Source organism: Branchiostoma belcheri, unplaced genomic scaffold (genome assembly GCF_001625305.1).
Source record: "Branchiostoma belcheri isolate BF01 breed outbred unplaced genomic scaffold, Haploidv18h27 scaffold51, whole genome shotgun sequence".
In the NCBI taxonomy this organism is placed as follows: domain Eukaryota; kingdom Metazoa; phylum Chordata; class Leptocardii; order Amphioxiformes; family Branchiostomatidae; genus Branchiostoma; species Branchiostoma belcheri.
In genome coordinates, this window is record NW_017804143.1 from 470,213 (window position 1) to 497,672 (window position 27,460).

The 27,460-nt window shown below is 42.9% G+C and overlaps 3 protein-coding genes across 6 annotated transcripts; 1 reads left to right on the forward strand and 2 right to left on the reverse strand.

Moving 5' to 3' along the window:
• Positions 1-727: 727 nt before the first annotated feature.
• LOC109480430 (adenosine receptor A2b-like) lies at positions 728-1,879 on the reverse strand. Its single transcript, XM_019782619.1, has one exon. It carries the CDS (start codon positions 1,877-1,879, stop codon positions 728-730), a length of 1,152 nt encoding a protein of 383 aa, XP_019638178.1.
• Positions 1,880-3,381: 1,502 nt separating this feature from the next.
• On the reverse strand, positions 3,382-26,399 carry LOC109480484 (protein Spindly-A-like). 4 transcript variants are annotated; one of them, XM_019782685.1, is made up of 12 exons: positions 26,301-26,399; positions 25,240-25,442; positions 24,492-24,662; positions 23,966-24,160; positions 23,421-23,570; positions 23,115-23,213; positions 22,622-22,732; positions 21,336-21,482; positions 20,706-20,815; positions 20,381-20,565; positions 19,318-19,980; positions 3,382-3,437 (listed from the first exon to the last, which is right to left on the reverse strand). In XM_019782685.1, the coding sequence occupies exons 2-11, from the start codon at positions 25,411-25,413 to the stop codon at positions 19,361-19,363; spliced, it is 1,962 nt and encodes a 653-aa protein (XP_019638244.1). In that variant the 5' UTR covers positions 25,414-25,442; positions 26,301-26,399; the 3' UTR covers positions 3,382-3,437; positions 19,318-19,360. The 4 variants fall into 4 exon arrangements, with proteins under 4 accessions (XP_019638244.1, XP_019638242.1, XP_019638241.1 ...); XM_019782683.1 differs by lacking the exons at positions 3,382-3,437; positions 19,318-19,980; positions 20,381-20,565; ... (2 more) ...; positions 22,622-22,732; positions 23,115-23,213 and adding exons at positions 3,485-4,108; positions 4,553-4,737; positions 5,007-5,116; ... (1 more) ...; positions 6,082-6,192; positions 6,786-6,884; XM_019782682.1 differs by lacking the exons at positions 3,382-3,437; positions 19,318-19,980; positions 20,381-20,565 and adding exons at positions 3,485-4,108; positions 4,553-4,737.
• LOC109480501 (delta-type opioid receptor-like) lies at positions 13,222-14,091 on the forward strand. Its single transcript, XM_019782707.1, has one exon. It carries the CDS (start codon positions 13,222-13,224, stop codon positions 14,089-14,091), a length of 870 nt encoding a protein of 289 aa, XP_019638266.1.
• Positions 26,400-27,460: the final 1,061 nt, after the last annotated feature.

A 27,460-nucleotide genomic window follows, 5' to 3' on the forward strand; every position in this document is an offset into this window, starting at 1 on the left:
CAGTTTCATCTGTATACATCAAAGACTTCAAAACATGAAAAGAAGAACCATAGACAAACGCATGTTAAGTTTACTGTATGTGTCCCAAACATAGACGGCGTGATTTAACAATGTTTTAGCCTAGTAAAGGGAAAAATATGAGCTTTTGTGCGACATACAAGGTAGATATAATGGTGTTGAAACCAGTGAGCACTAACAGAACGTCCAGTGTAACATTTTATTACTCTAATCAAAACAGCAAAGCACCCAGCGGTTGTTCAACCATTACACGGAAGAATATCTTTAGTTTATGCACATCTGAAAGGGGCATTATGAGTGAAATTCCTCTTCATGGGCCAACGATTTATTCAGTATCTATACGTCGGTTAGTCAACGGTGCAACTCGATATAAGAAACTTCATCCTGGGTCAGAGATGGCACAAGATTCTGTTGTGGACCCCATCTGGCGTATCTTTTGTAATTACGTGCAGTGCTTGTAATTTTGCTGAGTTCGTATTACTACAGGGGTTGCAGCAATTAGAACCAGGTTGGAGTCAGAAAATCGCGTATTCGGCACCGTAATCGTTATTCTTCAGGTGGTCTCAGGATGTCTGATTGTTCTCAATGCAAATCAGCACATGTAATATTTCCTTTCAAAGAATTTCTACTAACTGTTCCTTTGTTCCGTAATGAAGTAAAACCTATCGCGAATACAAAGTGTACATGTGTTTATCTGTATCTCCAATTTTCAATTACCAGCATTGTGTTCAATCCGTTGTACGTATACATTTCCAACGATCTGAATGTCCAGTACTCGGGTCGATGGCCACCACAGTCTTTCGTGAACGACGTTCGCCAGTCTTCTCGCTCTCCGCAGCAGAGCCTGTCTAATCTTCTTGATCCTGAGCGCGTAGATGAACGGGTTAACCACGGAACCGCAGAATGCGATCAGCAGCCCCCAGTAAGGTCGCGGTTCTGTCGTGCACTGGTCGCTCGCGTGACAGGTGACGCCTCTGACGAAGCCGACACAGATCGGCAGCCAAACGACGATGAACAACGCCGCGATCATCACGACAGTCACCGCCGTCTTCAGTTTGAGTCTGAGCTGGTGCCGCTCTCTCGCGGTGACTCGCTGTTCCCTGCGACGTGCGGCGGGCAGGTTGTCTTGAGGCTTCTGAACGAGTCCCATTCTAGAGAAGCGCTGCTTCAGTACGATGAAGATTCTAACGTTGACGAAGACCACGACTACCACAGCCACGATCAGAATGATGTTTATCAGTATGAGGTAGTTATCGGGGGAATTCCTCATACAGTTTTCCTTTTCGTTATCGATGCAGTTCCAGCCCATGAGAGGAGACAGACAGACAAGCGCGCAGGCTGGCCACGCGATCCCCAAACTCACGGCAACGTGTCGCCCAGACATGCGGGTCTGGTAGAATATCGGGTGGAAGATGGCCAGATAACGGTCCATTGACAGGAGTACCACGCCGATAGCTGATAAAACCAACACGAAAAAGAACAAGCAGAATAAGGCCAGTGATGTTAGTGGTTGCATGACATCCCCGTGCATGATGGCACAGAAGAGAAAAGAGAACAAACCTGCCACACAGTCCGCCATGGAGAGGTTTGCCACGAACATGTACATGGGTTCAGTCAGCTGGTGGTTTCTGAAAATTCCAGACAACACCGCGCCGTTCAGGAGGATACTGGCTGCCCCCACAGTGGCGGATGCGATCCCGATTTTCCTGTTCTGGACCTGAAACGGGTCGGGAAGATGGTAGCATGCTGCTATCGCCAGGTCGTAGTCCAACTCAGTTTCCAGTCGCCACTGGACACACGGCCAGAATGTCTCGTGTGCTGTAAAGTTCCCTTGGGTAAAATTCACCAAGCTGCCGTTCATCTTTGTCCGGGCTATGGAGACAGGCACCTTGTCACAATGATTATGTTGTGGCGTTGAATGGCAGGACACGAGCGGTCATGAGTTCGATCCCTGGCACCCTGACTAGACGCTGTATCCAAGTCACTAACAGCCACGTCTTCAAAAAGGCTATGCGGCTGACGATATCGCCAATTTGATACTGCAGCCACCAAAAAATCTACTTTGAGATTAGAAATGTCCGAATTGATATTTCATCCTCGTGGTTAGGCCACATAATTTAATTTGTTGGTTCTCGGATTTTTTCAGAAAAAAATATGAAGCGACAGGGCGAAAAAAATAAAAACAGGTCTAGGCATCCTATTATAGGCTTAAATACTAGAAAATGAGCCATGAAGTCAACACAAAAGGCTGGGTTAAAATTTAAACATTGAATTTTGAATCAAACCACTGCAATGATAGATGGGAAAACTGTAACAACTAGGAAGAAAAGGACTTTCCTCAACTGTTGGGGGGCAAAACATGAGCATTTTTCAGTTGATTCAGGACCAGAATCAAATTTTTTTTTTTGCAAATCAGAAAAAAACGAAGAGGCGAGTCCGAGAACCAACAAATTAAATTGGTGTGGCCTTATTAAATCATATCACGCTCTGGTCATTTACGTGTAGGTGCGAAGTGCTCGGATGAAGATAGAATTTCGGTTCACTCCGACTTGTGAAATTACAAGATGTTGATGAAACACTTAGTTAATGCCTATTGGGTTTGCCAAGAAAATTTGCGGTAGCTGTTGAAGGTTTATGCTGCAAACTATGATAGAAAAAAAAAAGAAAGAAACACACGCACACACAATGTCACATACATACACAGACGCACAGTCCGAATAAATACTAGACTTCTATGATCTCAAATAATCAACATTTATTCTCATAAAATATGTAGATATTGTGTCTTTAATTGCGTCATGTACAATGTATTATGATGTTGCCTCAACCTACATTATATCACAAAAATCAAACTTTCGCCATTGACCACAAAAAAAGTACTATTGAATTTCCTCACCTAGCCTGGGAAAAGTATGATATCCACGGGTAAAGTAAAAACAATTATATTAATATTAGCCTGAGAGCCTGGTTTATACCATAGTGGTGCATACAATTTTAGAGAGAGAATCGCACATGATGTAGTTGTACAAATGTTCCTCCTAGCCCTGTTTTCATACTGCTCATATGGTAGTTCTTACTTCAAATGACTAAGAGCCTCAGTGGATGGGTCTTAATAATATCTGGTAGGTACTGTATATATACAAGTAGCAGTTGTGGAAACAAAGGTCAAGTTTGCAAACTAATCACCTGGCATTTCCCTGCGGTACTGCAGCATACAGTGTATGTATCTATACAATATAATTCATAAGCTACATGGATGGAGGGTGTGGTATTTAGTGGGTGGGTAGGGGCTGCAAAGAGAAAGGTTAAGTTTGATAATTAAGGCCTAGAAAAAAATTCCCCTCAATGATATTACCAGTACATGTATTTCTATTTCAAAAAGACTTTATGACTTACATATACATTACAAATACATACATGTGTACACAAAATCCATATTTACCTATGAATAAAAATTCCATTCCTGGCTATTGTTGCTTACATTCTGGTCTACCGTCAGAAGGTACATGTACAACTTTATGTGACTTCCGCCCTCTACCAATAGGTCGCCTCACACTTCTTGAATCATCTTCATCATCGTCATCATCATCATCACTGTCATAATCCCTACGACCAATCACAGACAGCCTACCGACTGGCTTTATGGGGGCATCAAAGCGAACCTTCCTTGAACTGACAAACTCCTCTGTTTCCATGTTCAACTCTTCCTTCATTTCACTTTGCTTTCCCCTCTGTACATTCTTGGTGCTAATATTGTCAGGGTCAGTAGGGGCATTTTCCTTTGCTGCTTCATTACTGCAGCTCCCCCTAACTGCCTCACTGGGTACTGCACTATCACTCTCCTTGCTAACATTTGTTGTTTTACTGTTATTGGCAAGACCTTCTGTAGTACTATCATTCCCTGTGGTCTTTGAAGCTGTGTTAGTGCTGTTCTTGACAGCACCACCCACTACTATGCTGTCCCCAGCTGTCTTCCCTGCTGTTCCCTTGTCAGAGCTGGTAGCTGCAGTTGCTGCTGTCTTGTCCTTTGTCTTCCCCAGGGGGATTTTCTCCAACCTTCCAGTGCGAACCTTGGTGCTGTCAAGCAGTTCTGAAAAAGAAAAAAAAATCAGAGATTGCAGTATGATGTAACACCTCTCACCCTCCAATCATTCTGGACCCCTGCGAATCCAAATGTCGGATATTTTACGGATCCCACTTGCATCTGTTACAATTGCGTAAATATCCCTGTGCTTATATGACTGATTCCAAGACCTTTTTGCCACTGTGGAAGTTAAAGTCCTTCCCACAACAGTGGTGCATAGGGCGGCACCAATCTCCAGTTCAATAGCCCTTGGGCCACACAGTAGTGCAATCACTACAGCAGGTGGCTAGTCCACTGGTAAATGTTTCCCCTCCTAAAACAATGCTACTATGTGCTGACAAAATCATCCCTCCACTACATCCAACACAACATTGTTATTCCCTGCAGGCCCATGCTGTATCTCCCTGCCCATGCCGTAGCTTCTTGTCTCCCTGTCCCCTGGTGACCCACCTGGTTGATATTTGAGCTTCATGTCCTCCAGCTGCACCAGTAGCTTCATGTTCTGCCCGTGGAGGGACTCTGCCTTGCTCTCGGCCTCGTACAGTTTCCTCTCACAGTGCAGCAGTCTGTCCCTGTCTGCCATCTGCAGGAACTTCTGCTGATCCAACTGGGACTTCACTTTTTTGGTCTCCTCTCTACAAGTACCAGAGTTATCAACCAAGGATTGAGACATGTGCAAAAACTCATTCTTTCCTTATTCCTCTGCAACATTAAAAATTTCTCTGCAAACTGGAGACTGCAGATGGGTATTTCTAACACTGTCCAGGGTAGGAGAACAAAAAATGTCCTGGATAAGGAGATCTGTCTGAAAGTTATACATGTATCTGTAATAATATGACCAAGTACAGAAACAGAAAAAGAAAAGAAAAAGAAAGGAGAGAGAAGAAAAAGAAAAGAATGTTACTTTGACTCCTTAAGTCGATCCTCCAGGAAAGCAGCGTAGTCTTTGCGGCCTCCGAGCTCGGTGAAGTTACTCTGGTACTGTTCAAAGGTCTTCCTGGGGTTGTTGTCCACCTATAACAGGCCAACCAGGAGAGATGTATGTTTAATCTTAAACAAAGACCAAGAAATCTGAGATTTCAAACTTAAGAGAAATAGATACACTATTACTATTACACCATGGTTTATGTTTCAAACATTCCTCGTGAGAACATCTTTGAACCCAGGGCATACCAGGTCAAATCCCTGTCAATCAAGTGAAAGCCAATCTCTGCCCACTCACTATGGAACCCAAAAATACAGACCTGGCATAAATTAGCACCACCACCACCCAGAACAATACTTCTGTCCCAGAAGTAATAAATTGGTGCCACCAACTAGTAACACCAACAGTATACTGTAAATGGTAGTAACAAAACTTCGTAGTCTGAGAAAAATGGACGGTAATGATAAGTTCGCGCTACAGAAGTGACTGCGAAAACCGCAAATATAAAATAAGGTACCGCGAAAAAATTGTGATTTACAGTATCTATTTTTTAGGTTATTCCCCACATGGAATTGTGCCTTTACCAGCTCCAGCTGTTTCTCGGTGGCCTTGAGCTTGTTGGACAGCACCTGTGTTTCAGCACGGCTCTGGGACAGCGCCTGTTCCAGCCGCTGGACCTGAGAGGCATCCGCCCGCCCCCCTCCCATCTGTAGCAGGGCAGCAAACTGGGCCTGGAGAAACAACAAAACACAGTTTATACCATGTACATTTCCTTTTTAAAATAACATACACACACAGTGACACATAGTGACAACACAATGTGTACAGCCCAAAATAACATACAACTCTTGGTTCTGCGCCAAACACTAAAATTCTTCATTTTGCAGCACAGATTGTGCAAAGGGGTAAAGAAAAGGGGTATGTAACTTTTTTTGGGGGGAATAAGTCCGGAATGGCTTTTAGGTTTTTGGGACTTGAAGCTAAACATTTCTACAAGTCTGGAACCAGTCCAGCAAACTGGTACACAGCACTAACAGATGAATGGAGGAAATACCTTCAACTTCTGGAGCTGCTGCTTTGTTGCCATGTGCTGTTTCTTCAGAGACTCGTGCTGTACCTGTAGGGAGATCATCTTCTTTTCCACAGCCACACGACGGTCCTCCACCTGCACAGGTACAACAAGACATCAGGGATTTCAGACTTTCCAGAAGTCTAAGATATGGTTTGTGTTCATAAATTCATCATAGAATGGATTATTACATGCATATTATACTTTAGGATTGTATGATAAACTAATAGTAATACTTTGCTGTTAACCATGGTACATTTCTGGTGACCACACAGGCCATACAACAGTGTCAATCAACTAAAACCCAATCTTTGCCTATTCACTTCCATAATTGCATGACTTAAACTAACTCGACTACCAGTCTAACTAGACCATCAGGTCTAACTCTGGTATCCAAACACAGAAACCCCCTAAGTCAGCACCACTAAAAACAATACTTCTGTCCTGTAGTAAAAAAAAAATACTCTGTTGGGACACAGTTGGCTGGTGAAGTTGCTGAGACTCTAACCCGCAGGGGTATTGACATTTGCTGTGCCCAAGAACCACAGGACAGAGCTAGCACACTGGTAAATGTTTCCCCTCCTAAAACAAACTAAAGCCCCAGCATCAGTGTGCAAGCACGTCTAACCCTCGGTTACGGGGAACAACAGAAGATAAACTGGATAGAAAGAGAAAGAGAGTGTGTTTACCTCTGCGAAGAGTGAGTTGCCCCGACTGTTGGGGTCTACAGACTGCAGTTTCAGGGCTTCTATCTGTGCCTCTAGTCCAAGGATGTCCTCACGACTTTTCTGTAGATTAAGAACAGTTAGAAAGAAAGACCATACAGTGTCTAATATCTTAAGACGCCAGTCTGCTGACTGTACGACTGTCACCTCTGGCTTTGTCTGTGTCTGTGTCTTTCGTCTCCTCACTTTATGGGAGAGACCGATCCTGGTATTGTAGTCACGAATGTTTCTTCGAACTATCGTAACTTATATAGCTGCTACATTAACTATAACAAGCGCCTGTTCTAAGTGGCGTGCTAGGATAGACTATAGTAAGAAAAATGGGTTCATGACTTTGTACTTAGAGGACCGTACAAAAGTTACATTTTTTAGTATGTTATATGTATACAAAATGCATGGTAGTCTCCGGTTCCAACGATTTACTTCGCCGCTTGTAATGTATATTGGCATTATTCGACATGGCAAGTTTTCACTGGAATAATGTGACATTTTCAATTTGGACATAGCCCCAGTGTTAATAAGGATATCAATCAGAATACGCCCTGTGGAATATGTATGATTACACGCCAGAATGGGCATACAATGCAGTGCCGCCTAAAATCCTGCCACTACAGCTGAGACTTTGCAAATCGCATACTCCTGCCAGTTAGAATTAGTCCAATCTAGGGTTTCCTTCCTTGTGGTATTTTCAAATTCCCCACAGTACAAATGCGTTTCAAAATGTCTGCTCTATTGGCTAATAGGCAAATGACATATATTTTCAAAACGTTTCATAAAGAAATACCTATTATAAATGACAACAAAGGTCGGTCTGCAAAAAAAGTGAAGATTATACAGATAGAAGAAATGAAGACAAATGTCTAAGTAGGTAAAATATGAGGAACTATGTTTTCTTGTGACCTGTACTTAACCTGTACTTAGCCTGTACAAACTGTACAAATGTGCAATAAAGGTCGTCATCCATTCATTAAATTTACTCGCCTGCATACGTACCTAACTACGATGAATCTGGCCGCGACATTTGCAGTTCTTAAATGCAAGTTCCTGACTTTGGCCTTCAATGTCTTTCCAAACTTTTCCGAGATTCTAGGAAGAAAATGGACTGATAAGAAAGTCAATTTTCCTCTTCACAGCGTCCTTCGGTATCTAACAAGGGGAAGTAGAAAGCATTCGGTATTGTAATTCTGGAATATACAGTGACAACCGTGTCAATGCACAGCAAATAGGAATTCATACATTTTAAGGGATTTGTTCATTGATTCCTTTCTTAATCTAAGCTACGCAATGGTTTTTTTAAATAGACAGAATTGAACTGGAAGGCGTCCGTGGATATCTGTGATTAGACTTCGGAAAGGCTAGACTTTAGTGGACACCTTTGAACATTGGTGTTCTTCTCAGTTTCTTAGAGGGAGTACAATGTAGTTTGCAGTTTTATCCGGAGTTTTGATTTTCATATAATTTGACAACACATTTTTGACCCGAACAGGAAAGATTCTCTACTTCGGGACCCTAGATTCCCCTTCCCGTTCAAGATATTTTTAGTTTGTAATGTCCGTCAATTACCAGAACGAGCATCTTTCTAAAGCATCTTTACACCTCGACGGACTGTCAAGTTTTCATCGTTCTCTCTTCTAATCTCTATCGATATCTGGATACAACATGATAACTCTAACGCTGTTTTGCCATGCTTACTCAGCGGGGGATACAGTGGTCAATGACATCATTGCCGCTCAAATGACCATTGGCGGATTCTGAGGAACACGCGTGACCAGAAAATGGGGATCCGCGAGCAACTATTACACGGTACTGAGCAAATCCGCGGAGTCACTGTCATTGATATCGAGGCTATTTGTCATGATCAACGCGCATCAAATTAATCGATGGCCAGATTACATCGCCATTCTACACAGTCGATATCAGGATTCCTGAGCAATCGACGGGCTTTTCTTGGAAAGATAGCGGGCTGCAAACCATGTTATGCGCTTGTCCACTCTCTTCACATTATAAACTAGATGAATGGCCAGGGTATTTTAGGAAGCTTGCAACTTTTTTTAAAGTTTATTAGAGATTGTTCGTTCAAATATTTCACGACCATATTTTGTCTCCAAGTGATGCATGTGGTAACAAATTCTGGTGGGAATACAAAGCGCGTGTGTGGGTGTGTGGGTGGGTGTGGGTGGAAGGTTATCCATGCACACTCTGAATATAATCGAGACTAGACTTTCAGAACTACTAGTCGACCGATGCAACAGTAGTTGCGGGAGGATCTAAGGTCTAAGGTAAGGTAAGACTTTCAGTGTTGAGATTGGCAGGAGAAGAGTAAGCCGAGATGCCTGGGAACAAAGCCAACTCATACATGTATAACCTGGCGGGGCTGATACAGATTTATCTACGTCTCCGTGAATCTGTGAGGGCTTCACTTAAAGATCCTCCGCTGGAGTTCAGACCCACTTAAGGCTTAGTTGTAAGACTCCTTGCCATATCTAGATGGATATCTTTGACATTTGCCGCTGTTATTTTTCCTTTCCGGTGCTAGCGTGCCTGCTGGATACTGATTTAAATCTAGATGAAATGTATATGTTAGAAACAAAGAAGGGCAAAAGATAAAAAGACATTATCAAAACACCCGAGTGTGTTGGTTCTCTCTTAAGGCTTAGTTGTAAGACTCCTTGCCGTATCTAGATAGATATCTTTGACATTTGCCGCTGTTACTTTTCCTTTAAAGTGCCGGCGTTCCTGCTGGATACCTATTTTCAAATTTAAATGAAAATATATATGTTAGAAATAAAGAAGGTTGAAAAGATAAAAAGACATTATCAAAACACCCGAGTGTGTTGGTCCCCTCTTAAGGCTTAGTTGTAATGCACCTTGCCGTATCTACATTGATATCTTTGACATTTGTCGTTGTTACTTTTCCTTTGTGTTGCTGGCATGTCTGCTAGGTACTGATTTTTTAATTTAAAAATCTAGATGAAAATTTAGATGTTAGGTACAACGAAGGGCGAAAGATGAAAAGAAATCATCAAAGACATCCGTGTGTGTTGGCAAATGTCAAGCAAAAATATATTATATAGGCAATGCTAACCCTATATATAGGATTTATAGCAAACTTTTTTTACAATGCATCATAAACACACATGTATGATTATCATCTGGTCCAAATACTGAATCTATACAACTCCCAAAAGCCTAGATTTGAAAAAAAAAAATTCAAGACGGATATAGTAAAGTATAAAAATTCTGTAAATCTTTTTATCCAGGGTGGTCGATTTCAGTGGTATGGCATTTACAATCGGCCCCTGGAATCTTCGCGTGCAAATCGAAGTCGGACGGTTGATTTATAGGTTAATAAACCCCCCAAATCCACACTCACGTCCGGTAAGTGTCCATGGAAATCTGCATTATGGTAAGTCTCATTTTTCTTTCTTCTCCAGACAGTATAATGTAGGACTGGGCTTCCAGCTTAGGGATTTACCAATCCATGGTTATTATGACCACAAAAGTAGGGCTAATATTTCAAAACTCCACTCATTTATTTATTTGAATTAAATAAAACCATCAATAATCTTCTCAGTACTTTTAGCAAAAGTAAAACCCTATCGTATATATATAACGTTATATATATACACAGTCCGCAGACCCGGCAAACAAATTAGTAAACCCTTCTGGGATTGGTGCGTACGTCAGCGGTTACCATGGTAACGGAGATGAGCCATGATTGGTTAACATGACATCCTGCCCGTACAGAGAGCTTCCCAGAACTTCCCCCACATCTCAAGTCACGTGGTTCAAACTATTTCCTCCTTAGCTAACGCATCTTACACGGGCTTTGTAAACCTCGTCTCGTGCACAGAGATATAGCCGGCACTTGGTTGAGGAGGGTCACACTGAAGCTAAGTCCTTTATTACCTTTCCTTTCTGTGTGAGATTGGCCGGTCAAAGCATTCAGCTTTGCGGGGTGAGTACGAGTGTGGCCCCGAATCGTGAGATTGTCACGGCCGCGTGCGGTCACATTGGTCAAAAGTCGTCGTCCGATTTCGATGCACTTTCAGGCAGACTGTGACAGAGCCAACCGCCGACAAAGATATAAAACAGCCTTTTTCCGTAACAAGACTGCTGAGTTTTGCAGGACACTTTCTCGAGATTGTCCTCTCCTTGTGGTCTTATGACAGTAACCGTACAGAGGATGCCTAGGCAGTTAGATGTTTATACAGTTGACCGTCAGGCAAGCGTGATCTGCACATCTCACGGGCTCCAGCTGTAGACCAGCAGCCGTTACCTGGCAGCGGTTTGTCGGTGAGTACTTTTCTTAATCTTGCAAGCTGTGAAATTTGTCCAGTTAAAATTGGTCAAATATGTTGAATAGTCTACCGGCTAAATTAACCAGCCATAGGACAGCGTTAAAGGTGGCAAAGCGGCTTTGTGTTTATATACTAGTATATATTAGGAACACGGTAAGGTATTTGCCCTCTCTGCTGGCTAGTTCATTTACTTAGCACTCTCTTTTGCTTTTGATACAAAATTTCACGACAACTGTCCTTGGAAATACGGATACTATGTCAACATAAATTTCGCTTCGACCACAAATACTGCATGCATGTATATACAGCAATATACCAGACAAGACCTGTGGTGTGTGCGTGTTGTACCCAGCACAGATAGTCCTCGTGTATCCAGAACTGCGCCTGGGGCACATCTCCACTCTTGTCTGGGACACAGACGCACTTGCCTGGGACACAGACGCACAATAATCCTCGTTGACATTGGAGACGAAACAAAGTTTGTAGCGGTATCTTTGCAGTCAGTATAACCGCCCTTCGGTCTAACACATCAGCTTCTGAGACAGTCAACGTAAATTTGTTCTGTTGCATAGAAAATCACAGAAAACGTTTGCACGCCTCTAGTGAGGATGCTTCTTTGATATAAGAAAATACATTTAAAGGCATTCGGTGCAATTTCTGGGGATTGCATTGGATACCATACTCGGTGTGTTTAGTCAAGTTGTTCAACCTTCATGACCACGTAGATTTCATAATAATGAAGGCAACCTTTTTGGCCAAACTTTTTTATTCACAATCTCGCAACAGTTTTGAATTTCCCAGAGGATATCATCCATTAAATCAACTCAACATGGCCTTATATCTACAGACGCCAGCTGCTCCTAGGGGGGTATCATTTATTGGACTATTTCCTTTCTAATGACTTCCTTTCTAGTGCTTCCCTTTCAGAAATTACATTTGTAACAATATGATCCTGTTAAATGGATTAGACATATATTGTTGGAATAGACTTCCTTTCAAAATATTAAGTTAGTAACAAGATTATCGTTTTAATTGAATTAGACTTATATTGTTGGGACTTTCCTCGGATGAGTTACACTTTGCTGTAGTTGCAGATACATTTGTAGTACGTGTCTTCGTGCAAACATGAATTGCTCTTGTTAAATCATTCATATTCACATGTGTAACTTATCTAAATAAATCATATTAGAACAAAATCTTCGGGGATAAAGGCATGTAATTACCTCCTGGGGAGGAGACATCCTTCCGCGGAAGGGTTTTGTGAGAGATTTAGATTGTCATGTTCGCAGCTGTTTCTCGCGTTTGAGTGGACGGATTCTTTTGAGATTCGGTATATGTTTTGCTATTGGGCTGCAGATGATGCACGTTCTTTTGTTTTTATTGTATATGTGTTTTCGGGCGTGAAAATGGTGCCTTTTGGTGGCCCACAAACACCCCTTTGAGCGTGAAAGTGGTTGCTACCGTTGACCTTTGGCGTGTTTAAGCTATTCTCGGTCCGGTCCACGTATATGACCCCTCACACAGAGGGGTGTCCGGTCTCGAGAAATTCTTTGTTTAAAACTCTATATAAAAATATACAATAAAAAGCCCGGAGGTATAAAATCTCAGATTTTACTTGTTTGGTGATATACCTCGAGGTCTTCTTTAATATTTGCAAGATTTTTGTCGACAACTCCTTTTTTAATACAGTTTGCCTTTGTTTTTACTTTTTCAATGATGTTGCTTCAGACACGACAGACGTTTTTGTTGTTGTTTCAGGTCTAAGTTCAGAATACCATAATAAAGTCAGTTGGAAGGATCAGCAGCACCGCCTATCATTATACGACAACATTGCATGGGCAAGTGCCGAGGAACAAGAAAACAGCTTGCGAGAGACGACATAAAGCCTTGCTAAGCTCTCCATTGCTTCTCGATTAATATCACTGCAAAAAAGAATATTGAAATACAATTGAATGTAGAAATATAGTCGAACGATGGGTGACATCAACAATACGGAAAATGGCAACGTAACAGATGATATTATTGATTCCTTCTTCGGAAACTCATCAAACAATCCGACAAACAGTACAAACTGTACAATGATCGTCCTACAAGACTTGATGCCGTATAACGTTATCTTAAGCCTGTTGTCTTTGGCGGGAGTCGTCGGAAACGCGCTGATCATCGCCGTTCTTCGGGAACACGAAAAGGCCCGAACGACGGCCGAAATCTACGTGATGAACATGGCGACGACGGACCTGCTGATGTTGTCCATGGTGCCGGTACTGGTCACCCGCAACGTCATGGACTACAGGTGGGTCTTCGGTGACTTCCTGTGCCGTCTGTACTACCTTATAGCCGGTCTGAACATGTTTAACACCGTCTTCATCCTCACGGCGATGAGCGTGGACAGATATTTCTGTGTCTCGCGCCCTTTGCGTTCACTCGATTGGAAAACCACCAGAACGGCAAAAATCGTCTGCGTGTTGCTCTGGGTGGTTGCCACGGTGATAGACCTCCCCTGGGTGATCTGGGCGGAGATCGGGACCCCCCGGGACTACTGTGGCACTCCCATGTGCATTTACGATTTCCCGGCACACAACGGGGACGAGGGGTTCTGGGAGAGACTGTCGGAGATAGGAGTACTTTTCCTGTCGTTTGTGATTCCGATCGTCCTGATCACCGGGACCCATGTCGGCATCCTGTGGCACGTGCGCAACCCGGCCGCCGGGCTGGACCGCACGCAGCGGTCCCAGGAGAAAGCCACCAGGATGGTGTTCGCCATCGTCGTCGTCTTCGTCATCTGTTGGCTGCCCAAGAACCTGGTGTACCTCGCCGAGCGATTTGATTGGTTCAAAGCACCGGCCAAATTGAACATCGGGTTAGAAATGCTGATGATCACCAACAGCGCCATTAACCCGTACCTCTACACCATATTTGGGCAACACTTCCAGCGAAGGCTCATGGGAATATTCTTCCCGGCAAAGTAAGTAAGGATTTTGTACACCAAAAGAAAAAGTGTGTGTGTGTGTGTGTGTGTGTGTGCGTGTGTGTGTGTGTGTGTGTGTGTGTGTGTGTGTGTGTGTGTGTGTGTACTTGTAATGACATGTAATGTTAACTATAAAATGCGCCGACAAATGGGCTATACAAATATGCGGAATCCACTGTATATGTAAATTCAGATGTAACTGCAATATCGTATATTTTCAACAAATAATTGTGCCAAGCAAACTATTGTTTCCTCATCCTGTTTCAGACATCGGCAAAGCTTGAGAACTCGTAATGCTAACACGATCGTCATGAGAAGCAGGGTCAATACGCCCACTGGCGATCGGCGACGGCACGACAGCGCCCCAAATCACCGGTGTCCGGACGAAGTTGAGGCTCGCGTGGGGGATAACGAAGACCGCAGCGTCTCATCATGGGAGAAAGAGGCAGACATGTGCAGACATGTCCAAGTGGAGGACACTCCGGTCTGATTGTTGCCCGCCCAACCTTTTCCGTAAACCCACTCGCCGCGGTTAGAATATTAGGCCATGTTGATTTGATTATATGGATGACATCCTCCGGGAGCCCCAAAACTGATGCGTGCGTGCGAATAAAAAAAAGTTTTGCAAAAAAAAAAGTTGTTTTCATTATGAAATCTACGTGGTCATGAGGGTTGAACAAATGGGACAGAATATGGTTTGGCGAATAATCTAATCTTCAAGTTCATTTCCTTACAATTTCGTCTTTTTTCGTTTGATTTTGGCATTCTACGACATTGGTATAGTTTTTACTTATTTTTTTGTAACTTACGGTATATTTTTGCTCATTTTGCAACTGTTTTGTACGATTTACAGTATGGTTGAAAACTTTTTTTTTTTGAAACGGCCAAACATTCATGCGCGCGCGGATGTCATCCATATAATCAAATCAACATGGCCTTACTTAGGAGCGGTTGGAAACGGAAGGGGTGTGGAACGGTTGGAATCCTCCGTTTTGGTTTCAGCCATTCCACACCCATTAACAGCCGTTTAACAATCATTTGCAACCGTTCCACATCCATATCCGACCGTTTCACATTTCCAACCGTTCTAAACCCATTTCCAAGCGCCCCATTTCCAACAATATGTGGAAAGGTTAGAAATGGTCTGATAAAGATTTGTCGCATTGACAATTTAAAGTACGTACATTAGAGTGGCTCAAAAGCCTGCCACGTGTGCATAGTAGCTATAGCTAACATGTCAGTGTACTGAAACCATCTAAAACAGGGGCAGTTATCATCACTATTTTGACTGTTGATGCAGTGGAAAGCAACACTACAACTGACGTTTCAGCACTTCGGACAGTGGCGCATGCATGGTGTTCAGTTGAACGGTAGAATTTGTGGATTCCGATCGGAGTTTCTGTTAACAGAGACTCCAATTGTGATCGCCGACTCTACCACTGTACCAGATCGGAGTTCCTACTCTGCCATATGTATATATGTAAGCGCAGAGGGCTAGGCCCTCCCACAACAGAAATTAAAAGAAAATCAAGGAGCTAAGAGAGCTCGCGAGACAGAGGACACAGTGGAAAGAGATGAAGAAAGACTGACTGCAGATGCAGGATACAGTGGATGATGTATATAACGTTATATGACATGATGTGTACATATTTGTGTGCGTTTGTCTGTTTGTCTGTCTGTTTGTTTGTGTACGCGAGTAGTACTGGACGTTGGTTGTGATTGTCAAATATTTAAATGTTGACTCCAAGTTTCATCATACACTTGTATACATCATACACTTCAAAACATGAAAAGAACGTGTCCACAGCATTTGGGTCAGATAGCTGAGGAAGACTGAGTGATTCAGTCGAAAATTTCTGGTGACTCAAATTTTGAGTTGGAGAATAGTTTAAGTTTTTAATAATGTAATTTACCAACTCAGATGAACTTTCATGCTGATGAAAAGAAGAACCCTAGACAAACGCTTGTTGAGTTTACTGTATGTATCCCAAACATAGACGGCGTGATCTAATAAATGTTTAAGCCTTGTGAAAGGAAAAATATGAGCTTTTGTGCGACATACAAGGTAGGTATAATAGTGTTGAAACCAGTGAGCACTAACAGAACGTCCAGTGTAACATTTTATTACTCTAATCAAAACAGCAAAGCACCCAGCGGTTGTTCAACCATTACACGGAAGAATATCTTTAGTTTATGTACATCTGAAAGGGACACTATGAGTGAAATTCCTCTTCATGGGCCAAAGATTTATTCAGTATCTATACGTCGGTTAGTCAACGGTGCAACTCGATATAAGAAACTCCATCCTGGATCACATATGGCGTAAGATTCTGTTGTGGACCCCATCTGGCGTGTATTTTGTAATTACGTGAAGTGCTTGTAATTTTGCTGGGTTCGTGTTACTACGGGGGTCAAAAGTTGCAGCAATTTAAACCAGGTTGGAGTCAGAAAATCGCGAATTCGGCATCGTAATCGTTATTCTTCAGGTTGTCTCAGGATGTCTGATTGTTCTCAGTGCAAATCAGTACATGTAACATTTCCTTTGTTCCGTAATGAAGTAAAACCTATGGCGAATACAAAGTGTACATGTGTTTATCTGTACCTCCAATTTTCAATTACCAGCATCAATCCGTTGTATATTTCCAACGATCTGAATGTCCAGTACTCGGGTCGATGTCCACCACAGTCTTTCGTGAACGACGTTCGCCAGTCTTCTCGCTCTCCGCAGCAGAGCCTGTCTAATCTTCTTGATCCTGAGCGCGTAGATGAACGGGTTAACCACGGAACCGCAGAATGCGATCAGCAGCCCCCAGTAAGGTCGCGGTTCTGTCGTGCACTGGTCGCTCGCGTGACAGGTGACACCTCTGACGAAGCCGACGCAGACCGGCAGCCAAACGACGATGAACAACGCCGCAATCATCACCACAGTCACCGCCGTCTTCAGTTTGAGTCTGAGCTGGTGCCGTTCTCTCGCGGTGACTCGCTGTTCCCTGCGACGTGCGGCGGGCAGGTTGTCTTGAGGCTCCTGAACTAGTCCCATTCTAGAGAAGCGCTGCTTCAGTACGATGAAGATGCTAACGTTGACGAAGACCACGGCTACCACAGCCACGATCAGAATAATGTTGATCAGTATGAGGTAGTTATCGGGAGAGTTCCTCATACAGTTTTCCTTTTCGTTATCGATGCAGTTCCAGCCCATGAGAGGAGATAGACAGACAAGCGCACAGGCTGGCCACGCGATCCCCAGACTCACGGCAACGTGTCGCCCAGACATGCGGGTCTGGTAGAATATCGGGTGGAATATGGCCAGATAACGGTCCATTGACAGGAGGACCACACCGACAGCTGATAAGACCAACACGAAAAAGAACAAACAGAATAAGGCCAGTGATGTTAGTGGTTGCATGACATTCCCGTACATGATGGCACAGAAGAGAAAAGAGAACAAACCTGCTACACAGTCCGCCACGGCGAGGTTTGCCACGAACATGTACATGGGTTCAGTCAGCTGGTGGTTTCTGAAAATTCCAGACAATACCGCCCCGTTCAGGAGGATACTGGCTGCCCCCACCACGGCGGACGCGATCCCGATTTTCCTGTTCTGGACCTGAAACGGGTCGGGGAGATGCGAGCATGCGGCTAGCGCCAGATTGTAGTCCTCCTCAGTTTCCAGTCGCCACTGGACACACTGCCAGAATGTCTCGTGTGCTGTAAAGTTCTCTTGGGTAAAATTCACCAAGCTGCCGTTCATCTTTGTCCGGGCTATGGAGACAGGCACCTTGTCACAATGATTATGTTGTGGCGTTGAATGGCAGGACACGAGCGGTCATGAGTTCGATCCCTGGCACCCTGACTAGACGCTGTATCCAAGTCACTAACAACCACGTCTTAAAAAAGGCTATGCGGCTGACGATATCGCCAATTTGATACTGTAGTCACCAAAAGATCTGCTTGGAGATTAGAAATGTCCGAATTGATATTTCATCCTCGTGGTTATTAAATCATATCACGCTCTGGTCATTTACGTGTAGGCGCGAAGTGCTCGGATGAAGATAGAATTTCGGTTCACTCCGACTTGTGAAATTACAAGATGTTGATGAAACACTTAGTTAATGCCTATTGGGTTTGGCAAGAAAATTTGCGATAGCTGTTGAAGGTTTATGCTGCAAACTATGATAGAAAAAAAAAAGAAAGAAACACACGCACACACAATGTCACATACATACACAGACACACAGTCCGAATAAATACTAGACTTCTACGATCTCAAATAATCAACATTTATTCTCATAAAATATGTAGATATTATCATGAAAGTTCATCTGTGTTGGTAGTTACATGTTTAAAGTTAAAACTTTTGATCCAACACGAAAATTCTCTCACCTAGAGCTTTCAACCAGTCACTCTGGTCTTCCTCAGTAGACTGACCCAGTGAAGCTTGAACCGCGACGGGAGCCACGTGACAAGCTTCACTGGGTCAGTCTACTGAGGAAGACCAGAGTGACTGGTTGAAAGCTCTAGGTGAGAGAATTTTCGTGTTGGATCAAAAGTTTTAACTTTAAACATATGTAGATATTGTTTCTTTATTTGCGTCATGTACAATGTATTACGATGTTGCCTCAACCTATATTATATCACAAATATTAAACTTTCACCATTGACCACAAAAAAGTACTATTGAATTTCCTCACCTAGCCTGGGAAAAGTAGGATATCCACGGGCAAAGTAAAAACAGTTATATAAATATTGGCCTGAAAGCATGGTTCATACCTTAGTGGTGCATACAATTTTAGAGAGAGAATCGCACATGATCTAGTTGTTCAAATGTTCCTCCTAGTCCTCTGTTTTCATAATATTCATATGGTAGTTCTTACTTCAAACATCTACAAAAAGAGCCCCAGTGGATGGGTCCTAATAATATTTGGTAGGTACTGTACATTGCAGTTGTGGAAACAAAGGTCAAGTTTGAAAACTAATCACCTGGCATTTCCCTACGGTACTGCAGCGAATTTTGTGTTTACTGTGAGTTTGTATCTGTACAATATAACTCAAGAAGCTGTGGATGGGAGGGTATGGTATTTAGTGGGTGGATAGGGACTGCAAAGAGGAAGATCAAGTTCGATAAATAGGCCGCCTAGCAAAAATTCTCCTCAATGATATTACCAGTATTTCTTTTTCAAAAAGAATTGATGACTAAGTCTTACATATACATTACAAATACATAAATGTGTACACAAGATCTGTATCTACCTATGAATAAAGATTCCTGGCTATTGTTGCTTACATTCTGGTCTACCATCTGAAGGCACGTGTACGACTTTATGTGACTTCCGCCCTCTACCAATAGGTCGCCTCACACTTCTTGAATCATCTTCATCATCGTCATCATCATCACTGTCATAATCCCTGCGACCAATCACAGACAACCTACCGACTGGCTGTATGGGGGCATCAAAGCGAACCTTCCTTGAACTGACAAACTCCTCTGTTTCCATGTTCAACTCTTCCTTCATTTCAGTTTGCTTTCCCTTCTGTACATTTTTGGTGCTGATATTGTCAGGGTCAGTAGGGGCATTTTCCTTTGCTGCTTCATTACTGCAGCTCCCCCTAACTGCCTCACTGGGTACTGCGCTATCACTCTCTTTGCTAACATTTGTTGGTTTACTGTTATTGGCAGGACTTTCTGTAGTACTATCATTCCCTGTGGTTTTTGCAGCTGTGTTAGTGCTGTTCTTGACAGCACCACTCACTACTACGCTGTCCCCAGCTATCTTCCCTGCTATTCCCTTGTCAGCGCCGGCAGCTGCAGTCGATGCTGTCTTGTCCTTTGTCTTCCCCAGGGGGATTTTCTCCAACCTTCCAGTTCGAACCTTGGTGCTGTCAAGCAGTTCTGAAAAAAACCAAAGAAATCATAGATTTTAGACTTTCAGAAAGTGTTTTGGGTTTTCGTGAAGGTATTAGAGCAGTGGAGAAGATTGTATGATGTAATACCTCTCATCCTCCATACAAGTACCCTTCTGACAGATGGCCCTCCCCCTCATAAATTATAAAGTAGAGTGGATGCATTCCTCAGGTTCAACGACGTCTATCACACCAGTCCTCCCTGAGCAAGACATCTTGAGCCTCATAGTTCCCATTTAACATTTATCCAGCCTGTCACTGTCCTCTCATTAAAAAACACTGGGCGAAAAGGCATCAGATACATGTACATCCGGATCCCCGTGATCCCAATTTACAATCTCCTTATAATTACGGATGTGTTATCTTCTTGTCTCCATTTCCCCACCCACCTGGTTGATATTTGAGCTTCATGTCCTCCAGCTGCACCAGTAGCTTCATGTTCTGCCCGTGGAGGGACTCAGCCTTGCTCTCGGCCTCGTACAGTTTCCTCTCACAGTGCAGCAGCCTGTCCCTGTCTGCCATCTGCAGGAACTTCTGCTGCTCCAACTGGCCCTTCACTTTTTTGGTCTCCTCCCTAGTACCAGAGTTATCAACCAAGGATTGAAGTGTTAAAAAACTCATTCTTTGTCTGAAAGTTATATCTGTGATAATATGACCAACTACAGAAAAAGAAACATAAAAGAAAAGAGAGAGAAGAAAAGAAAAGAATGTTACTTTGACTCCTTGAGTCTATCCTCCAGGAAGGCAGCGTAGTCTTTGCGGCCTCCGAGCTCGGTGAAGTTACTCTGGTACTGTTCAAAGGTCTTCCTGGGGTTGTTGTCCACCTAAAACAGGTCAACCAGGAGAGATGCATCTTTAATCTTAAACAAAGACCAAGAAATCTGAGATTTCAAACTTAAGAATTAAGTAGATACATTATTACTATTACACCATGGTTTATGTTTCAAACATTCCTGGTGACCACATCTTTGAACCCAGGGCATACCAGGTCAAATCCCTGTCAATCAAGTGAAACCCAATCTCAGCCCACTCACTTTGGAACCCAAACATACAAACCTAGCATGAATTAGCCCCACCCAAAACAATACTTCTGTCCCAGAAGTAATAAATTGGTGCCACCTAACAGTATACTGTAAATCACTTTATGTTTGCGGTAGCAAAAGTTTACGGTCTGAAAAAAAATGGCAGCAGGTGCAGCGAAAAAGCAAGTCGGCAAATTATTTGTTCACGGTAATGATAAGTTCGCGGTACAGAAGTGACCCCGAAAACCGCAAATATAAAATAAAGTAGTGATTTACAGAATTTATTTTTTAGGTTATTCTGCGCATGGAGTTGTGCCCTTACCAGCTCCAGCTGTTTCTCGGTGGCCTTGAGCTTGTTGGACAGCACTTGTGTTTCAGCACGGCTCTGGGACAGCGCCTGTTCCAGCCGCTGGACCTGAGAGGCATCCGCCCGTCCCCCTCCCATCTGTAGCAGGGCAGCAAACTGGGCCTGGAGGAACAACACACCATGTATATCTCAAAATAACATACAACACAGTGACACAAAACATTTAATGCCATATAGACCCCAAGATAACATACACACACATTGACAACACACTTCCTAAGAAAACATATAACACACAGTGACACAACACATTATGCCTTCCTAACACTAGTAACAGCCAAGGGCTAAATTGTGTTTTTTTTAAGTGTGGGGTATGGCTCTCCCCAAACACAGGACCTCCATTTAACGTCCTATCCGAGGGACGGCCCTAACCAAAGCTACATTGTAGATACTCATTTTCACCTGAGTGAAGTGAGGAAAGTCGGGTAAAGTGCCTTCCTGAAGGGCACAAGATTGGTTACATGGCAGGATTCGAACTCAGGACCTCTTGGTTCTGCGCAGAATGCTGTCATGCCACACGACCCCAGTTAACAGTCCACTACCCTTACAGCCTCAACATTTAATGCCATATAGACCCCAAGATAACATACACACACATTGACAACACACTTCCTAAGAAAACATATAACACACAGTGACACAACACATTATGCCTTCCTAACACTAGTAACAGCCAAGGGCTAAATTGTGTTTTTTTTAAGTGTGGGGTATGGCTCTCCCCAAACACAGGACCTCCATTTAACGTCCTATCCGAGGGACGGCCCTAACCAAAGCTACATTGTAGATACTCATTTTCACCTGAGTGAAGTGAGGAAAGTCGGGTAAAGTGCCTTCCTGAAGGGCACAAGATTGGTTACATGGCAGGATTCGAACTCAGGACCTCTTGGTTCTGCGCAGAATGCTGTCATGCCACACGACCCCAGTTAACAGTCCACTACCCTTACAGCCTCAAAAGGTTATGGGACTATCTTTGCCTACCATTATATTTTTGATGACTGAAAAGGTTCTTACTCAAAGTCAAACACATTCACATATATGGTGACATGAGTCTAAATCCCTCCTACTGTAATAGTATAAAATTGCAACATTATGTCACCCATTACCAGTTACCATGGTGACAGATGGTCTAGTTCAGGTCACTGACCAGGTCAGAAGAAGAAACAGAGCAAAAACAAATGATATTTTCCTTCGGTAAATAAAATAATAAACAGATGAATGGAGGTACAGTCTAATATATATACCTTCAACTTCTGAAGCTGCTGCTTTGTTGCCATGTGCTGTTTCTTCAGAGACTCGTGCTGTACCTGTAGGCTGATCATCTTCTTCTCCACAGCCACACGACGGTCCTCCACCTGCACAGGTACAACAAGACATCAGGGATTTCAGACTTTCCAGAAGTCTAAGATATGGTTTGTGTTCATAAATTCATCATAGAATGGATTATTACATGCATATTATACTTTAGGATTGTATGATAAACTAATAGTAATACTTTGCTGTTAACCATGGTACATTTCTGGTGACCACACAGGCCATACAACAGTGTCAATCAACTAAAACCCAATCTTTGCCTATTCACTTCCATAATTGCATGACTTAAACTAACTCGACTACCAGTCTAACTAGACCATCAGGTCTAACTCTGGTATCCAAACACAGAAACCCCCTAAGTCAGCACCACTAAAAACAATACTTCTGTCCTGTAGTAACAAACAAAAAAACTACTCTGTTTACCTCAGCGAAGAGTGAGTTGCCCCGACTGTTGGGGTCTACAGACTGGAGCTTCAGGGCTTCTATCTGTGCCTCTAGTCCCAGGATGTCCTCACGACTTTTCTGTAGAGGAAGAACCACAGTTAGAAACGTCATACTGTAAGCGTAGATGTATGTCAGACTGACTGATACTATAAATAGAAAACAGTGCAATCAATTCTTATACTGCCTTCTCAAGTGGGTTTGAAACTGGTAAGAAAACTCCACGATTGACTTACAACTGCAGCATAGACTCCATCATAAGACTGATTTTTTTTTCCTAGGCCTTACCTCCAGTGCATTGTAGAAGCCTGTTGCCTTCCTCTCTGTCTCCTGCAGCTCGTGCTGGAGTGCTGCGGAGTTTTGCTGCAGCTTGTCCAGGCTGAAGCGCAGCTGCTGCACTGTGTCCTCCGAGTCCCGCAGCTGCAGACCTAGGTTTGTCTGCACAAGTGGTCGTGGAGTTATATTATTAATTCTAACCTAACTTTCACGCATATACAAATGAAAACTACTCTCTTCTTAACTTCCAAAAACCCACAAATTACAGAAAAAGTGGGATCTTTTGTCTTCCTCTGTCTTAAAAAAAGAAGTCAAACCCAGTAGTTTTTAGGAGTTATCAATAGTTCTCTGTGTATTAATTGCCTGTTCTTATATCAATGTTTCTTCTGTATGTCTTGCAATTAGCCGTCAGGCATGAATATGCAATCAAACAATTATTATTGTTATTTTACTATACTTACTAGTACTTTTGTACAACCAAAAGAACTCTACTTTTTAAAAAAAATGGGAAAATCTGATCATGAGAAGCAAGAAGATAACTGCTGTGTCCTGTTCACCTTGTCAGTTCTTAGTTGATCCAGCTCCAGTTGTAGTGCCATGGTGTCCTCTCCCAGGCTGATGGACATGTTAGGGTCCCTTCGCTGGCTCTGGGCCTCAGACAGCAGCTGTTCCTGCTGTTCCACCTTGTCTCGCAGCTGCTGTTCCAGCATGGCAGCTTCCTCCTGGGAGTTTTTCAAGTCACGAATCTGGTCCTAGAGTCACGAAACAGGGACAGGGCTTTTTTTATAGATTTGCTCAGGTGACCAGTAGCATGTGCAAGGTTGGAGCATGTCAGTGTGTAATTAAATAGTACAAGAATTCATGACCAGTGAGTGTTGTAAATACCAATTAGATTATGTACAAATGCATTTACATTATACAATCACATTTAGACTAGAAGTACATCTACATATATATTTACATATAAAAACCCAAAACACTTCTCAGAAGTCTGAAATTTACGTCTTTTTGAGGTTTTCAGACACTTTAACTTAAGACTTTCTGGGCTTCCACTTTAACTAGAGACTTCCATGAAGCACTTACAGTGAGAGTCTTGACTTTGTGAGCATGCTCAGTCATGAGCTGTTCCCTTTGCTGTCTCTCCTTGGCCACCTCGTCCCGCCGCTGTATGTCCAGGTCAGCGATCTGAGCCTCCAGCTGTCCCCGTACAGCGTCCACTTTCAGCTGCAGACTGTACTTCTCCTGTTCCAGGGACTGTACAACACAGTGATGGGAGAGAAATACTTCTTTTTCGGTTAGGCTATGTTTATTTGATTATGATTTATATGGATGACATCCACTGGGAACCCCCAAACTGTTGCGAGCGTGCGAATACTAGTAAAAAATAACATTTGGCAAAAAAGGTGCCTTCGTTATGAAAAATATGCGGTCATAACGGTTGAACAAGCGACTTTAATTTTTAAACACACAGGGTATGGTATGGCAAATAATAGGCTCTTGATTTTCTTCGATTTTCTTCCTTTTCTTTGGAATTAATTTTGTCATTCCTATGACATTAGAATCACTTCTGTGCTCATTTTGCAGTGCTTTGTACGATTTACAATATGGAAGAAAACTTTTGGTACAGTGCTGCAACAGCTATATAGCAAAATTAATATTATAACATGTCAGGGCTTGAAATCCTTTTTTTTTTCTTCTGCATACCTGCACTTAAAAAGTGTATGGACCCAATTTTACCTGGGTGCATATGAGGACTGTATTACCCAAAAAAACAACACTTTTCTTCCTACTTAAGTAATAACTAGTACAAGTTACAACTGTATTTTGAAACCTCAATCTTCTTGGTGTAGTCCTTGTGCACTCCCTCCAGCTGCAGCTGTAGCTCGCTGTTGGCCTCCAGCAGCTGTTTCCCTGCCTGTGCAGCCAGGTGCAGGTCTGCCTCGTTGTTACGGAGTTTCTCCCGTAACCGACGGACATCCTCCTTCAGCTGTGGAACCTCATCCATGGCAGTCACCCTTACGTCAACAATGGCACCTGGCACAAGACAGAGATAGGCCTAGGAAAAAATGTTGTTTCCTGTTTCCCGATCAACCCTAGAAAAACCTGCCGACCCTAGACTTTTTTGGGGTGGACCCCTGCAAATTTTTCGAGCTGATTGACATTTTCTAGCTCTATGATCTGTGGGCTACTTTGGAGAATGTTGTAAAGCGAGTGCTCCTCCTCCTTTCAGAGAGAAGAGGCCACTGCAGGTCATTGAGCATTTGTGACACACTGCTAGTTCGCCTGTAGTCATTAAGGGTTACCCGGGCGGGGCGCATGCGCTGGACAGACAAGGGTGCGTGGGATTTGACACCGGTTAGGACTTCGTTGCAAACTGAAAGAATGTAAAATTGTGTTATGATGGGGTGTCTTTTACAGGTTAACTTAAGTGTAGAATGTGACATTTAGAGGGAGTAAAGCCTAAAGGCAGTATTCTATAAAGGTTAGCCTGGTCTCCTCTACTGGGCTAACTTTGGGCCTAGTGACGTATTGTGCTATGGGTTGAGCATCCAGGCTATGGTTGGCCCTGGAGCCACAGAGCTGGGCTGTTTAGTTTACACCCTTGCAAACAGTCTGGCACCCGGCTAGAGCACCCATAGCCGCGGCGACTGTTGCAGGGCTTCTCTTGCTTGCAGTCTTTTACATATTAGCCCTAACAACAGGCTAATGTAAAAGACTGCAAGCAAGAGAAGCCCTGCAACAGTCGCCGCGGCTACCCCTCCCATAATCAAATATAACAGACATCATGGCACGTCATGTCTTTAATAGTTCGCACTGACAGCAGTTCTGCTTATCCTAAGTCCTCTTTTCAATAACTACATATACAGTATTAAGGAAAAGTTGCTTTCTTACCAAGAAACTGTCAGCCAGACCGCTCGTTTATGAACCCAAGTTGGCCCGAAATTTTCTTCGTCACAAAATAACTTTTCAAAATGGCGGCGCGACGGTCTGTGGCCAATCACACACTAAAACGTCATTGGAAGAGTCCATTCTTCTGGAGGTGTGTCAATGTGGGTCAGATGGGGAGGGACCATAGCCATAAGTAACATTATCCTTCTTTTTTTTTTTTTTTTGCAATTTACGTCAAATATTTGCTATATCATGCAACTGCTTTGTGCGATTTACAGTATGCTCAAAAAAAATGTTTTTTTTTTTTTGGAAACACACGAAAATTCATGCAGGCGCGGATGTCATCCATATAGTCAAAAATTAAAATTTGAATTGAATTGTCCCTTTTTTTAGAAGTCACCAAAAAAAGCGCAACTCGCGAAAACGCCGGCAGACTCAATGACAGGCAGCAGATATAACTAGTAACATTATTATTAGATATTTTTTGTTACAGCCTTGGTTGCTACAACGTTTTTCATTAACATATATATCTTGTTATTCTTCTGCGGACTGGAACAAACTGCCAAAAGTAAGTTAGAGTGTTCTTTTCCAATTGAAGAAACGGGAGACTCAGTGCAAGTTGCCAGGTTTTTATTCCACGTATCCACTCTCCGGAATCCTGTGACAGACTCACCCCTACCCCTCTGGAATGCCTTCTCTGACCTAGATATTCCATTCCGGGCTTAACCATTACTTATCAGGGGAGGGTACAGATCTACTGGCTTGCAATTTTCTCTAGCATGTAACACAAAGTACATGTAGTTCATGATATGATAACGATAAGCAGTAATGCACTGTGCTATAGATGAGGTTTAATATTATTTAGATGCTTTCCTTTTCTGCATGAGTCAGCTCCTCACCTGTTCAAGCCTATCGTGTGATTATGAATGACACATGGGTTTTCTCATCTCAAGATAACATACATGTAGTACAAGTAACGGGGGTACTTCAATAGCTCCATCAAATATCCATATCATACAAATCTACATGCTAACATCATTGATGTACAGTTAAAATTCCTGACTGAAGCTTTACCGTGCAAACTCTATTCACACATACAGGCTCAACTTTTGAACCGTCCATATAGGTGTTACCTCCAAGATTGTCTCCAGATAGTCACCCGA

Bases quoted from the DNA above. Each gene is read 5' to 3' on its own strand.
- LOC109480484 (XM_019782683.1), bottom strand. From the start codon at position 25,413: ATGGATGAGGTTCCACAGCTGAAGGAGGATGTCCGTCGGTTACGGGAG. The intron at 6,885-23,420 runs GTAAGGCCTAGG...CTTAATCTACAG, and splicing joins GCTTCTACAATGCACTGGAG to AAAAGTCGTGAGGACATCCT. The intron at 4,109-4,552 runs GTGGGTCACCAG...TTTCTTTTTCAG, and splicing joins GAAGCTCAAATATCAACCAG to AACTGCTTGACAGCACCAAG.
- LOC109480430 (XM_019782619.1), bottom strand. From the start codon at position 1,879: ATGAACGGCAGCTTGGTGAATTTTACCCAAGGGAACTTTACAGCACAC.
- LOC109480501 (XM_019782707.1), top strand. From the start codon at position 13,222: ATGCCGTATAACGTTATCTTAAGCCTGTTGTCTTTGGCGGGAGTCGTC.